Raw genomic sequence first — 15,511 nt, forward strand, 5'->3', positions numbered from 1 at the left:
CAAATTCTAATCCTTTTGTAGCTGAACTAATGCCAACTAACAGACAACTGAACATCAAAACCTGCCTCTGTGATGAGAAGGCCTAAAGTTACTGCAGTCCATAAAAGTACATTTTAAAATAAAGATCTTGCAATCCATAGTAACCAAGATTTAATTTTAAGCATAGGCACAGGGCAACATCAAAATTAAAGCAGTGTGAAACAGATAAAAACAGGGATTCTCCTGCAAGGCAGCCCACTTACCTCTACAAATGCCAACTGCACATGTTGCTGTCCCTGGAGCCATTTGAGAGAGATGCCACTAACCACATTTAGCCATGGACACGTGGGATTTGGTGCATGACCTTTTCAGCCTCCCTTTCACCTGCTGGATGTTCTCAATCACTGTGAGAGTGGACAGTGCAGTCCAGATCCCCAAATCACTGAAGTAATTAGGTTGGAGAAGACCTCTGAGGTCATTGAGTCAAACCTGTGTTCAAGCACTTTCACGTCAACTAGACCATGACACCAAGGGCAACATCCAGTCTTTCCTTAAACACCTCCAAGGCATGGTGACTCCACAATCTCCTGAGCAGCCATTCCAATGTCTAACCCCACTTCCAGTGAAAAAAATTCATCCTCATGTCCAACCTAAACCTCTCCTGAAGCAGCTTAAGACTGTCCTCTCATCACTTTCTGCCTGGGAGAAGAGGCCAACCCCCACCTGCCTACACCCTCCTTCCAAGTGCTTACATTACACTTGTAGAGAACAATAAGGCCCCCTCAATCCTCTTGTTCTCCAGGCACAAGACTCCCAACTCCCTCAGCTGCTCTTCACACTTGTGCTCCAGACTCTTAACCAGCTTTGTTGCCCTTCTCTGAATCCACTCCAGCACCTCAATGTCCTTCCTGAACTGAGAGGCCCACAGTACTCAAAGTGTGGCCTCACCAGTGCCCAATATAGATTTGCAGCCTCATGTCCTTCCCTGCAAGTGCTACAGTGGACAGAAGGTGCCACACAATAAACCAAATCCCTCCTTGATGCATAGATCATTGCTCATGGCTATTCCTCTCCCAGTCCTCCCATAGAACTAGGCATACTCATCCACACTTGGACTTTATGTCCCAGCCCACAACTCTCATCCACTCCAGATCAGTGGTTCCAGATCCCAAATTTCATAGTTCACCTGCCCGAGAAGTTTTCCTAGAAATTTCAGATTCCACCCAAACTCATTACTCCCATTCACTGAACTGATGGTCCCTCCTACCCAGACACTGTTCTTTCATTTAAGATGTTTCCCTCTACAATTTCTTCAGCCAAACCCCCTCAAGAAATCCTTGCAAAAAGGAAAGTCCCGCCTCCTGCATTTAACCATGCTTTTTAAACAAAAACAAATTTTAAAACCCCGCTTCTGAATTAAACTCATCTTGCTACAACCTGTATCAAGAAGAGTCTGAAGAGCAGAAATGGAAGGGCAGGAACAAAGTCAAACTATCTAATAGTTGGAAGAATATGGAATATTCATAAACCACCTAAAAGACAGGGACTTCCAAAGCAGCCATTATGGACATTTTAAGTTGGGTCCAATAACCAACCTTAATACTCTGCAAAGAAAAGTAAAAATACAATGAAAATTTCAGTTAAGATTCCATTCTCTGAACATCTGGAGATAATATTTCAATGTAAAAAGGTGGCCACACTTAGGAAGTCAACAGGACAATATGGCTTTTTCTTGGTCACCAGCGGGAGACGGGGGGCAGAAGCAACAACTAGACTAAAACATTATCAGAAAACACTGTTTGTGAATCACAAGGAAAAAAAAAAGTGATTACTGTTGAATGAAGGACTTTACCAGTAATAGTTTTCATTACTATGTGTAAGATTAGCCAATAACTAACCCACAATATTAAGATGACAGTATACACAAGCTCTGCTTCACATATATGTATGGAAGGTGGTTAAGAAAGGTAGGCTATCTACCTGCTCCTAATCTCCTCACCTGCCAAAACAAGTCTCACACAACCACAGAACAGCTCAAGTTCAAAATCATCTGGTCGAATTCACTGCTGAAAGCACAATGACACAGAGCAGATTCCCCAGGACTCTGGCCAGCTAGGTTTTGAACTCTTGCAAGGATGGAGGCTCCACAACTCCTCTAGGCTACCTGTGCCAGTGTTCAACTACCTTCACACTAAAAGTGCTCTCTAAGTGTTACAGCAGCTAGTTGAAATTCACTTATAATCCCCCCTTGATTTAGCTGCTCCAAATGAAGATGTTACTCTAAGCTATGGAAAAAATAAGCCTTTCAACTCTTCAGCTAAATAAAGCAGTTATTACATTCTTCAGCCACCAGTATTCAGAGCTCAATCAATTTTAATAGATGTTAGTTTATGTTAATATATTGAAATCAGCCTGCTGAGAGAGGACTGCCACATCCTAGGATTAAACACATCATCCCTAGAGAAGTCAAAGAGATGGATGTTTGTCAGTTGTCTTTCAGAAGGCAAAGTGGGAGCATATTTTTTTTATGTTTGATTTTTTTTCAACATTTGCCAGTCCAGAACACATGAAAGACAGATTGTCAATCTCCTGTCTGTGAAAACAGTGACATAGTAAAGCAGTATTGGACATGCTGGTGTGATTAACATGATGCAGTAAGTGTAATACTTCAAGTGTTTTCTATGTTGTCGTTGTTTAAATCAGATCTTTAACAAAACAGAAACAAGTAGGAAAAAAGCCTGTATCTTTCAATTTAAGAACTGATTTTGGTACTGTAAGACGATAATTTAAAAAGAACAGGTGTTGCCCAACATGTGGCCAACCTATACATTAATTTAAAAACCCATCAAAGAAATTATGCATTCTTTCCTTCTCAGGTTCCCTCCAGCTACAGAAGATAGTGATTCCACCCACCCATTTGTAACTGGATTAACTGAAAACATTAGGATCATACTTTTCCCCTCCTCTTTTTTTAAAGATGCAAAAATGCCAGGCTGTTACTTGACTAGGTCTTGATTCCGAACTCCTTTCTCACAGTACCTCTAGCATGACACTTAATGGCAAGAAAGCAACCTTTCCAACCCAGTCTGGTTCAGCAGTACTACAGAGGAGAGCGACACAGATGGGTGCAGTGTGCTCAAGCCTGCATGAAAAACTAGGAAGCAAGTTGATGGATGTTGCTTTCTGCATGAAAGAAAAAGTCTTCCAAGTCTCCACAGATGACATTTCCTTCATGGTACTTAGAGGTAGGGGCTGAAAATGCTTCCTGTCCTGCCCCTCCAGTAGATTCTCTCCTCCCAAGGGGAGGTGAATCCCCTAGAGAAGATTTTGCCTTACATAAAAGTGCACAGTTACATACAGAATGCCGCTCACTCTGCCTGTGCTCCGAGCCAGCTGGCTGGAAAGAAACCCGAATCTGAAAACGCAATACAGAAAAAGCTCTCCTGAGAGCACATTTCCTTTGGATAGGATCTTGTTCATGTCTCCCAAAAAGAGCAGAGGCAGAAGCAAGCCAAGTTTGTATGCAGCAGAACAGACCTGCCGGTTTTTAAAATCCACACTGAATTCACAGTGCAACACTAAAAAACCAGTGTTTTTTAGTGCAAGATAGACCTAAACTTGCTCACTCTATGCCTCTAGCTGTGGGGACACCAACCAGCTCTGATACTGTCAGCAGGACATAGTACTTCAGCTCCAGCACAGCATTTTTCTGTGATCATTTCTTTGCACCCAGTTGGCTCAAAAGACAGGCAAAGCAAATGCTGTCTGCAGAAAAAACCCTCTGCAAACATGACGTATTTTGGACTGTGGATGAGAATGGTGGTACACTTCACTTGTTAAATACCAAGTATTCATCTGTTAAGATTAAGGACACATCATTTATTTGCATAGATCTTTAACCTGATACTAGCAGAACTTTAGGGGCTGTCTACAGAGACTTCAGATGACCCTGGAAATCCACTAAGGGAAAATTGTAGGATATGAATATAAGTAGTCAGGTCCTCAGCAACAATCATAATAGGATCTAAATACAGAGTATAACAGCCCCAAGACCAAATCTGGATAAATGAAAGCTGTACACATTCCTAGAAAGTCAGACAAGTAAAAAGTATATTATCCACACTTGGACAGTCACTGCACAACACCAAAATGAGGTCTCATCACGTCTCCTTCAGTAAATTAGAACATTAGCCATTCTTCTCACTTTTCTGAAACTTAAGGATGTCACTACTAAGCAGCTGTCTGAGACAACAGTAAATGAAATTCAATGACAATGTAAACACAAATTAAATAACATCAGACACTAAATCATCTGCTGCTGTTTAATAGGATCACTTGCAAGCTTATCTGAAAATAATAACTCAATGCTTATGTCATGGAGTTACTTTACCTTTAAGAAAGTTGGAGTTGCTGGGAACTGCTTGGAGTCTTTTCTCCTGACCAATTATCGGTCATTGCTGAGAACTGACAGCAGTTTAGGCCATTGAAAAGTGGGATCAACTTGTGAACCCTACCTTAAAGTGTAAAACCAGAGCTCTCGGGGTTCTCTTTGGTTTTCTGGCTGTGGAGGGTGGCGGAGCTCCAGGCCTCCCGTCCCTGCCCAGGCCATGCGGCCGGGCGGGGATGGGGCCGGGCCTGCCCCGTCTCCCGGCCGGGAGATGGGGGGGCCTGGGGAAGGTTTTCCCTGGGCCGGGCCGAGCCCATCTCTGTCTCGGCTGCAGGTTTTGCTGTAACTACATTCACTAGAAACTGCCCAGTGAAGAAAGAGAGAGGCCTTGGACTTGCAGCGGGTTGAAGCAGCGACCACACTCTCCAGAGCAGCTATGAGGAACCTTCCGCCGCAGACGGCTCCAGCTCCTGTTCGGCAGAGATCCTCAAACTATCTACAAAAGCCTGGGCAAGATTTTAACTCTTTCATTACCCAGATGAGACTTGCGGATTAATCTTTTTATCCAGAGAGAGAAAAAGAGAGTGATCAACATGAAAAGAGACTTTATAAGCTACCAGTGACAGGAAAGAAAAGAAGCTTCAGGAAAGGTAGAGAATTAAGAAGATGCTTTAATTAAGCTGAAATATCTTTCTGTTAAAACTATGGAGATGGACAATGAAGTCCTGAAAAGAACTCCTTTAATTCATGATACAGGATCTAGAGAGGAATAAAGTGTTCAAAGTGTAAATTTGAGTAAAAAGTAGAGTAATTATGGTATAGTGAAGTGCTGGGAGATTTGAAGCCTTGAGAGGCAATGAGAAAACTGTTTTCTGGTGAAGCTCACAGAAACAGATGAAGAAGACTTTTTTTGCCTTTGAATAACTTATCCTTAAAAATGCTATCTCTAGACTCATGGCCCATACACACTTCAGAGTAATGTGAAAATGGGAGGAGTGAACTCTAATAATAGCAGCTCTGGGCAGCTAACATTAGGGCAATAGAAAACTATAACAAAAAATAGTTTTCCTGTGAGAAACTCCATGGATTAACAGGAAGAAACTTCTGTTTCTCTACAAAGACTGGTGAAAAGACTGTAGCAAGAATTAAGACTGTGTTAACCATCAAAGTTCCAGAGTTTTTGTCTCTGTTGTCATGTGAACAAGGAAATAGTGGGTAGATAGGGGATGGAAAGGTTTTTCTGGAAGTTTATTCTGGTGTTCTTATTATTGTAGTTTGTCAATAAACTTTCTTTTTTTTTTTCCCGTTTAAGTTGTATGCCTGTTTTGCTCTTGTTCTAATCCATATCTCACAGCAAGAAATAAGTAATTTTCTTAGTTATCGGTTTAAAACCACGACAGCTTAGCAGCAATCAAAAATCTACAAATTCTTAGGGCAATAATAATAAAACAGAAGTCTGTTCTGAATATGATCTTAAGTCCTCAACACTCCACCTTAAAAAAGCCACAATATACCCTAACTTATATATAACTTATATACCCTAACATATCCAAAGCAGAAATAACAGTGATCAGAAATACAAAATGGTTCCTATTCAAAAAGATCACTTACAGATCAGGATGCTTCAACCTGGAAAAGATATCACCAGGAAAACAGGAAAAAATACTTAATAAACTGAAAAATTACTATGAAAATGCACAAGATAAAAGCACCTTTCATTATTTTTCACCACACCAGAATGAGAAGGTATCAAAAGGAAGAAAGGTCAGCTTCCATTGTGGGGTGTTCTGCCATAGGTCAAGAAAAAGGTAATCTCTATTTCAACAGATCGAAGCAATACCACAGATGACAGCTTTACAAATGCTCATTACATAGGATGATTCAGATGGACCTCCAGCTCAGAAAAATCCCTAAATCACTGACTACTGCAAAGAGGAAATGCTGTGTTTCTTATCCTCTTTCCCTATCATCATGAGCTGAACACCAGTGGGCCCCAGAGTCTGAGCTCCATACAGACTCTCAGTTTTAAAACCACATCCATTTACAAAGTGAAGCAACTGATGAAGCAGTAATTTCTTTTCTAGGACCAGCGTTATCAGCACAAACAACAGCTGCTGATTGTTAAAGACTGTCTGAAAAACATCTCATGCCTTTCATCAAAAATATTGTTCATCTTGCTAACACTCCAGTCATGCTTCTAGAATTGCTAGTGGTGGTGTCACCTGACAGGTGTGGTGTGTAGACTATTTTGCACAGAGATGATGTTAGCCTGCCTCAACAGTAGCCTGCAGGCTTGCTCAGCAGATATCCTTTCAGTCTGCTTAATTTCATTCATATAAATTGAGCACATATATCTATATAAAAGAGAAGGCTTCCAAAATACTAGCATAGTACGAAAAATTAAAATTTCAGTCAAATGTGTCATTTGATGCCAAGAGGCAGAAGAGTTTGCTGGCTCAATCCTGTGGAACTGAAAGGCAGGAACTCAAGTGTTGGTCTTGTTTCTTGCGCTAATTTCTCTCACCTTAGAAAAAATATCTGGTTTTCTATGATCCAGTTTTTTTGGTTGGGGCTTTTCTTGGTGGTGGTGGGTTTTTTTCTGCTTGTTTTTTTGTTAATTTGTTTTTGGAGTGGGGTTTGGGGGTGGGTTTTTAATAAACTTCAAAATATGGAAGAGCATAAAGGCAATTAAATCGCATATTATTACAATACGTAAGTGGTAACATCCCATACCATACTTTTGCTATTTAAAACAATCCATCTTAAAGCTTTTCATCTCTTCAGTTCTTCAGCATGAATCAAATACTTGCAGGAAGTTACAGATACTTACTTAAGCTGCTTAGCTGGCGTATGATAGCAGCAAGGGTGCTATTCGTTACACATTCCAGTTCACTTGTAATTCCCTCTGGCAGAGCTCCTCGGCAGAGATGCCGTGGTTCAATGTTCCTTTTCACCAAAGGCATGGCTCACAATCTGGAATTTACAAACAAATAGGTATGACATTTACAGAAATGAAATTAAGAGCTCTGAATCAGTGTAGCAGATATTCAGGCTTTTTTTCCGTCAAAGAAATACTTCACCTTTCTTCTTTTAAAGCCTTGCTTCAGCCTTTCCAGTGTAAGATACAATTCCTACTGGGGCACTGGAGTTGTGCATTCATGCCAGAATATGACAAGAGCACTGCAGAGCAGCAGAGAACACAGCCAATATAAGTAATGTAGGCTTTTTGCCTTAGATTTGGTGTAAGATTTACTGTATGCACAGACCTGTGCTGCAGTTCCAGAATCACTGGTCTTCAGTGCACATTTGCATTTATAAAAAACTGGCAGTCCCCACAGGAGTGGCAGGAAAGGTCGCTGTCTGGAGCAGGCTGGCATCCTGCCTTGGCAAGCTGGCCACCAACAGACTGACCAAGCACTACAGCCCCTGATGATGTCAGACACCGACCTACTCCAGCTCTGACAGTTTTCAGTAAAAATGATAAATTAATCTGATGTGTATGGGCAAGCGCCTCTCAGAATTAGGCTGCATGAGGAAGATGGTTTTCCACAGGTGTATAGCATTCTGAATGGGGTATGGGAGTGCACTGAACAGCTTTTGGGAACATGCCAGATGCAGGAAGACATTTATCTGAGAAAACTAATGGTGTCAGAAGTGGTTTTCTTGGAAAAATGAAATAAATGAGGATAGTGTCTTGGTTCCAGCCCAGACCAAGGGGAGGGCCCAAGACATTGTGTTATTTGATACCATCTCACATCATTGCCGGGGCAGGGAAAAGGGATTCCTCTCTCATTTCCAAAACGCAGTGCATTCCTCTACAGTCCAGGAACAACCTGCCTTCAGACAAGTCAGGCTCTGCAATGAGCATTTTTGCATGTGAATCCTTCTCTCTTTAGGCATTTTTCTTATTAATATTGTTGCTGCTGCTGTTTGTTTTCTTATCTCAAGCTGTGATCTTTGCCTTTTGCGCACCCAGTTCTCCTCTCTGGCCACACAGAGGGGTGGGGGGCAGAAGAGGGGGAGAAGGGGAGCGAACAAGTGACAGCATGGTTTGGAAAGTCTCGGGGAGGAGAATCAATCGTGGAGTACCATTCCTAAACCACGACAGATGGGGAAAACAAATACAACAAGAGATCTCAAAGCATCACAAAAGGGCACAATGGCATAGAAAACCCTGTCCTGCAGAAAGCAGCTTTGAGAGCAAGGATGCCCAAGTGAGATAGAATTCTCCCAAAAGGGAACCAATATAAAACAAAAACATCTAAAGCACTTTCCTTTAAGACAACATTAACACAATAGTCAACTTGATTAAATTTTTAACACAAACAATTCAGTGTCCATGTACCACTCATGAATAATATTCTGTTTAAAACCATGTGGCATGGAAATTTTCTGGAACAAGAAGTTACATTATTAACAAGGACATAGTTCATTTGGGAAAGACTTAGCTGAAAATTTCTTTTTCACTGTACTAAAGCAGTTAAAACAGACTTTCAATTTCTCTAATTAAAATCACATTAGTAAATTAAAAAATCCTTTTGCCTTTCAAATGCTGCACAGTAACTTTTGCAATGACTTCCGCCTGAAGGTTTAAAATATTTTATTCTCAAGAACATTTCTAAAAGCTTAACAACCTGAATGAACAAAAAGCAAACTATTTAACCATGAGATTATTTCATAACAGGCCAGGAAGGAATAAGCTCATGACTTCTAAGAAGTAGTCTTGAATTATATGGCATGTCTTTCTTAATATGAGACAATTTGAATATGTCAGAATTTAAGGTTAGCCAAGTTTGCTAAATTTTACACAACACATCAGAGGTAACAGAGGACCAATTTCTGTATTTGATAAACCTTCCTGTTTGTGTTCTATGTTTTTGCATTCCTCTACAAACACATACGTTTCAAAATATTACTTCATATCCATTGCAGACACTTTTCTGAACTTGATCAAAAGTAACTCAAAACTGGAAGTTGACTATTTCTGAAGAGCAACATCTAGCACCAACACTCTGCAAACAGGCTACTGCACCGAAGTTCCAGAAGAGAAGTCATTATAAGGAATTCTTTCACTATAATGTAAATGCTACAGTGAAAATGCATTTCATATAAGCATAATTTGGAAGAAATAAATTAAAAGGAGCACAAATGAGTACTAAATTAATTTTTTTTATGACAAGGCCACCAAAATAATGCCTGTTTTAACCATGGCCTTCTGTCTAGAGTTCTCAGAGCTGCCCCCTGCCCTTACCTTCTGCAGTTCACCCAGCGTCCTCTCTAGCCCACACAACACACTGGGCCCAGTTGGAAGCTGGCTGCGCACCGCCCAGCTAATTGTCTGCTACCTCTTGAAACACCTACCACACTGAGTACAATCACAATGCCTTCCACCAGGAACTCTTATTTAAGTCCCTTCTCCACATAATGTTCTCTCTTGCCTGTAAAAGCTAATTTGAAGAAAATATACAACTGCAGTTTGAGCTTTTCGTTTTCTTGTCACTTCCTGATGAAATGGTCCAGTGTGTTCAAGAGCTACCAGGGGAGTGACAGACCAACACGAGAAATCCCATTTCTCTAAGGAGCAGGCTAAAGCACACACCAGGGCTGAGGGTAGGGGAAAATAAACAACATTCATGCAACTTGAATGCATGATTTAAATTATTATGTAGCAACCTCATTTCAGTTTGAAGTTTAATTACAAAAGATAAACTGAACACCAATGAGTAAATATATGCAACAAATTAAGCAATCCACTACCTGCTCCTGATCAGAGGAAAAGGAAAAAAAGAACTCTGCAATTGCAGTAAGTTTCTTCTAGCTTAAAACCTTTACCTAACTGAATTAAACACTCACAGACCAATTCAGATATTAACCAATTACTCAGTAAAATGCTTGTGTCCTTACTAAAGCATGACCACCTTTTTTTTTTAACACACTCAACTCAGATGAACTTAATCCTTTTTAAAGAAAACGCATGAAAAGTGAGGCTAAATTAATTTCAAAATCTATGTAGCAAGAAGTTAGACAAGAAATCAAGACAGAACAGGCTTCTGAATACAGGGTCTTCACAAGACAAAACCACACTAATAGGAGTGTGTTACCAGGAACAGAAAACAAGAATTTGCAATGGCAATTCCACTGCCTTCCACATTCATCTCCCACCTGTTTTGAGTCGCACTCAGTCTCAGTTTCTTCCTAGACAAGATATTCACTGTGATGTCACTATATTAAATATACTGGCATTTAGAAATCATATTCAATTTTACAATACAGAGGTTTAACCTCCCTTCCCTTCTGGTGTGGTTTAACCCCAGCCACCCCAGACAACAGCCAAGCCCCACACAGTTGCATTCCCTGTCCCCCACCATCTGGATCAGGGAGAAAATCAAAAGAGAAAAAGACAGAAAACTCATGGCTTGAGATAAAGACAGTTTAATAGGAAAAGCAAAAGCTGCACACACAAGAAAAGCACACTGAGGAACTAATTCACTGATTCCCACGGGCAGGCAGGTGTTCAGCCATCTCCAGAAGAGCAGGGCTCCATCACACGTAACGGTGGCTTGGGAAGTCAAAGTACTACACCATCGCTCCAAACATCACCCCCCATACTTCTTCCTCCTTCTCCTCATTTTATACACTGAGCATGATGTCACATGGTCTGGAATATTCCCCTGGTCATTGTGGGTTGCCTGTCCCAGCTGTGCCTCCTCCCAAATCGCCCAAGCATCCCCAGTACTCTCCTTGACAAGGCCATGGCTCTGTGTAAGCCCTGCTCAGCAATAACATCTCTAATTTATCAACCCTGAGTTGAGCACAAATCCAAAACACAGCTCCCTCCCAACCCCTGTGAAAAGGAAATAACTCTACCCCAGCCCAAAACAGAACACCTTCCATCCACAACTAATTGAAAAATCTAATGCATATAAATTACTATTTTCAAAAATTATGTCAGTGCAGTAGATTGGTCCCAATCCTATACTTGCAATTTTTTAGTCATTTCACCCCACCTAAGTGCACAACGAAACCAAAGACTTATAATTTGGATAAAGGGGCTCATCTCCACTGTGGGGCCACTTATGCCTGAAGTTGCCTTTAAACCGCCAGCTGCATCTAACACAAGAGAAAAGAAACTAGCAAGATGCTGTATTGCAAATATACAACTGGCTTAAGTGGAAATGTATGAGACATTAGTGTCCAACCAGGAAAATCAGAGGAATCAAAAGGGAAGAGAAGAAAAACCAAGAGGGTGAGATGTTGCTTCACATCTCACTAAATTCATGTGTGCCTCACTGGACATGGATCAGATTCGACATCTCACTGGACTGAACTCTGACTGCAGTACAAACGGACACTGCTCTCCAAACCCTCCAGGCAGCAGCAACTCGATTTCCACACACATTCTGAAAGCACAGCACATCAAATGCTTGAATTATCTTAGATCAACCCATTAACATTCAGATTTTGCATGCTTCCTCAATATTCTCACCTCCCTTTCTCTTCTTTCTCTCTCCCCCTCCCATAAAACTTGCATAACAACTCCATAACAACTTGTTTTTTGTCTTAAAATTAGAAGGCACTTATCCCAGCAGTCATTGCTGTAGAGGCAAGTGTGGTACAGAAAAACTTAATCAAAGCATTTTTGCTTTTCTTTGCATGCTTCCCCCGCAGCCACAGAGTTACCACTCCAGGTCAGCTCGCCTTCCCCTGGACAGCAGCTGCTAGACTGCATACAAGAAGTCTGACACTGCCTTGGCAAGTCAGATTCTTAAAAAATCATGTAGAGAGCAGATGTACAGTAACAAACTTGAAATATGACAAACACCATGTGCAATCTTTCCAAACAACAGCAGAGCACTGCTATTACAAGAGACAAGCTGGGTTTCTCAAATATTTGAGCTACTGGCAAAAACTCAAAGTACCAGCTGTTCCCCGAACCTGCCTTTTGTCCTTTCACATCCCAAAAATGGCACTGCAATTTACACGAGTGCTAAAAATATGTACCTAAATTTCATGGTTCTTAATTTTAAGTTCTTTACACATTCACTAATACCACAAAACAAATTCCAATTCATTGAACAGCCTCTCTACTTGTGAATGTTTACTTATTACATTTTCTCAAAGACACTGTTCAATCCCTTTTTTAAGGTCTTCAGAGATTTCTTCTTATATTCTCTAGTAAAATATGACAAAGCTGAACATTTTACCATGAAAAAGAGCTTACTATACATCAATTTGAAATTCTCCCTGAATATAGTCTACTCTTTTCAGAGAGCTTTACAGCTTTCCATTGATGAATCTCACAGATCTCTATAAAAAGACAGCATACCATAATTGTCCTTCTATGGAGAAGAAAAACGAGACAGACTGAATACACAGCTTGCCATGAGAAATGGACCAGATGGTATTCCATTCAGTATTAAGCACCAAAATTTGTATTACTACATATATATGAGCTCAGCAGAAGCCCAAAGAGTAACCAAATCCCTGCATCTCTTGACAGATACAAGAATGACATGGTGAGCTCAAATACCTCATGTATAAGCTCTGAGAGGCACTCACCTAAATTTCAGTGTCTGAATCTAGAACTGCATTTCACCTCATCAGAAGCAGAGAAATATCACTGGTTTGCTCACATCAAGCCACACAATCAAGTTCACTACCTCCTGATCAGAGTCTCCATGTCTAGGGCATTTCAACATTTAAAACCTTTAAAGACAGTTAAGTTTTCCTATATCTAATGTCCTAACAGTCAATTCAACACACCATTTCTATCTCTGAATGGCACCCAGTTTGGTAATACCACCCATTTTCCTGTTCAAGTTTGCAATCCAAGATAGTCTGCTATCATACACCTACAAGATTCATGCATGTGCTAAACTGGAATAGAAGGGAAAGCAGAAAAGTGAAAGACCCCAAGCAACAGCTTTGAAGGTGCTCTCCCATCTCCATTTCCCACCCCCCCCATTGGAGGTGCCATTATCACAAATCTCCATGTCCTCCAAAGGCTCTTCATCTTGCACAAGATGAAAGAAAAGGGCTACATGGAGAATAAACACTACTATCCCTCCTATCCTAATGGAAGGAAAGGAATAAATATGCCTTTAATGCATGCTCCTTCCTGGTTTTTCCTTATGCTAAATGACTGAGAACCTGATGTTTGTGAACCTTTCCTACTAGGATGTCCTACTAGGAGTCATCTCTGAATGTCATTTACTGCCTGATCTGTAATGACAAGCTAAAAACAAATAAACCCTAACTGGCATATATTCTGTAAATGATTGAATTCAAGATGTATCTAATGTCATTCATCTGTACTTCTAAAAATATTGTGTTTTTTTTCTTTTCTTTTTTTTTTAAACTGGCTTAATTCTAACAAGAATCTGAATCCACATTTTTGTATACTGCAAAACAATATAGAATATTTAGCGATCAGTTATTGTCTCACAGTGCTCTCTAATACCCCAGAATTATTTTTTATCAAAAGGCGTCCAAACACTTTTAATAATCTCTTCTAGTTATTCAAGTTCTATCTAGTATGTAATTCCTCTCTCAGCCACATTACTATATAGTAAGTATTGAAACAAAATATTGTTTTACTAAACCACAATCATGCTTGAAGTACCAAGTACTTTACTTTTATTAGAGCTAGCCCAATCTAAGAGGCAGTGTACTTTTTAGTTCATATACAGGGTTTATTTCATGTTCTACATAATTTTTAATGCAACTCTCCTGATTTTGATAGGATTTCGGTGATGCAAGGGCAGACTTCTGATACAAATATGCACGAAGTCTAATAGAATTCTATTTCCTAAGGATAACTAAAAATCAAGAATATTTCTTACCCACAACAAACCATATCTTTCAATAACACACGTAAAGTGAAACACCTAGAAAGTATCCTCCTCACAACCATTTAATATATAGCCAATTCTGTCACCATCATTTTCACAGATCTTCCTCCTGATTACCAAGTCTGCGTGAAAGGAATGACACTCAAGGCTGGAATGAAAGCAGGTTTTTTTCCCCTCAGTATCAGACCACCACTTCCCATCTTCCTCTCGCATCATACCAATCCAAGTACTAGCAATGATGAAAAGGGCACAGAAATTCCTAAAGCTATTTTGTTTCTTTAATAGAGCTCTTTAATGTCTGTTGCAATGAGCTGTTTCTGAAGGTTCACCAACTTGGACGGTTATTTTCTTTTCTTTATTCGGCAGAGTTTTTGTCTGTGCTGAGATCTTCAGGGCAGATTTTATGGTCCAGTGATATTATGAAGGAAATCAAGACATTAAGTAATGACAAGAGAAAGGACAACAGGAGAAGGGATGGTAATTAGTTTTGCTTATCTGCAATCTAAAATTTTGTGGATGTGTATTTTCCTAGGCAACTCCTTCATATCTCAAAAAACCATGTAAGAAGCAGAACAATAGCTATCTCTGTTAATACAGTGGGCCTGCAACACAAAAGTTTGCAGAACCATTGAAAGGTGAATACATTAATTCAGGAATTTCCACTAATTAATAAGTTGGGAGAGAAAAAAGTGAACAGATCTTCACAGTAGTGAACATTTACAGGTGTTTTAAATCTAGCTCTCAATATTTCAAATTAACTATAAACATGCATGAAGAAGAGGTCCTGAGGATGATTCAACCTAAAATTAAATAGCTATTCTTTCCTTGACACTACAGACTGTGACATAAAATATTTTTGTAATATTAATTAAATTCTAAAATAGTAATTTAAAATATGATCAACAACTATGAATCCAGAAATTGACTTATTTTCTCTACAGCTTCCAGGTGAGTATTTTGGGGTCTTTTCCCCTTTGTTCTACAACCCCATGTTTGCATTACCTGTCCACTGTAGCTCAAGACGATCTTTGGGCACTTGCAGTTCTTTGATGGTATCAAAGATCTCATCAATTTCTGCTTAAATATTTGTGTCTACAGTTCACTGCCAGTAAGAGTCCCCCAGTGAAGAAAAGAAGAGTGGGGGACCACTTCAAAGTTACTGCATTAACTTTTTCCTCTCAACAGAACTGTAACATTCCAAAGCCACAGTCCCAAGAATAATTTTCCCCATTCACAATGCTTTTCACAGCAGTTTCTAAGTAAATAAAAAGCTCATCATCAGGAAGCACAGACA

The 15,511-nt window shown here is 40.0% G+C and overlaps 1 protein-coding gene across 12 annotated transcripts in view; it reads right to left on the reverse strand.

The window, feature by feature from the left end:
* The window catches only part of WASF3 (WASP family member 3), a 65,600-nt gene that overhangs the window by 17,221 nt on the left and 32,868 nt on the right, over positions 1-15,511 (reverse strand). For 11 of the 12 annotated variants that reach the window (XM_086881706.1, XM_086881713.1, XM_086881714.1 and 8 more), the window contains one exon: positions 7,197-7,339. In XM_086881706.1, the coding sequence (XP_086737832.1) occupies positions 7,197-7,329 (133 nt within the window). In that variant the 5' untranslated portion in view covers positions 7,330-7,339. Of the gene's footprint in view, positions 1-4,369; positions 4,838-7,196; positions 7,340-15,511 lie in introns of those variants that run through there. The other variant, XM_086881718.1, reaches the window with a different exon arrangement.

Source organism: Cyanistes caeruleus, chromosome 3 (assembly GCF_971803275.1).
Source record: "Cyanistes caeruleus chromosome 3, bCyaCae1.hap1.1, whole genome shotgun sequence".
Classification (NCBI taxonomy): domain Eukaryota; kingdom Metazoa; phylum Chordata; class Aves; order Passeriformes; family Paridae; genus Cyanistes; species Cyanistes caeruleus.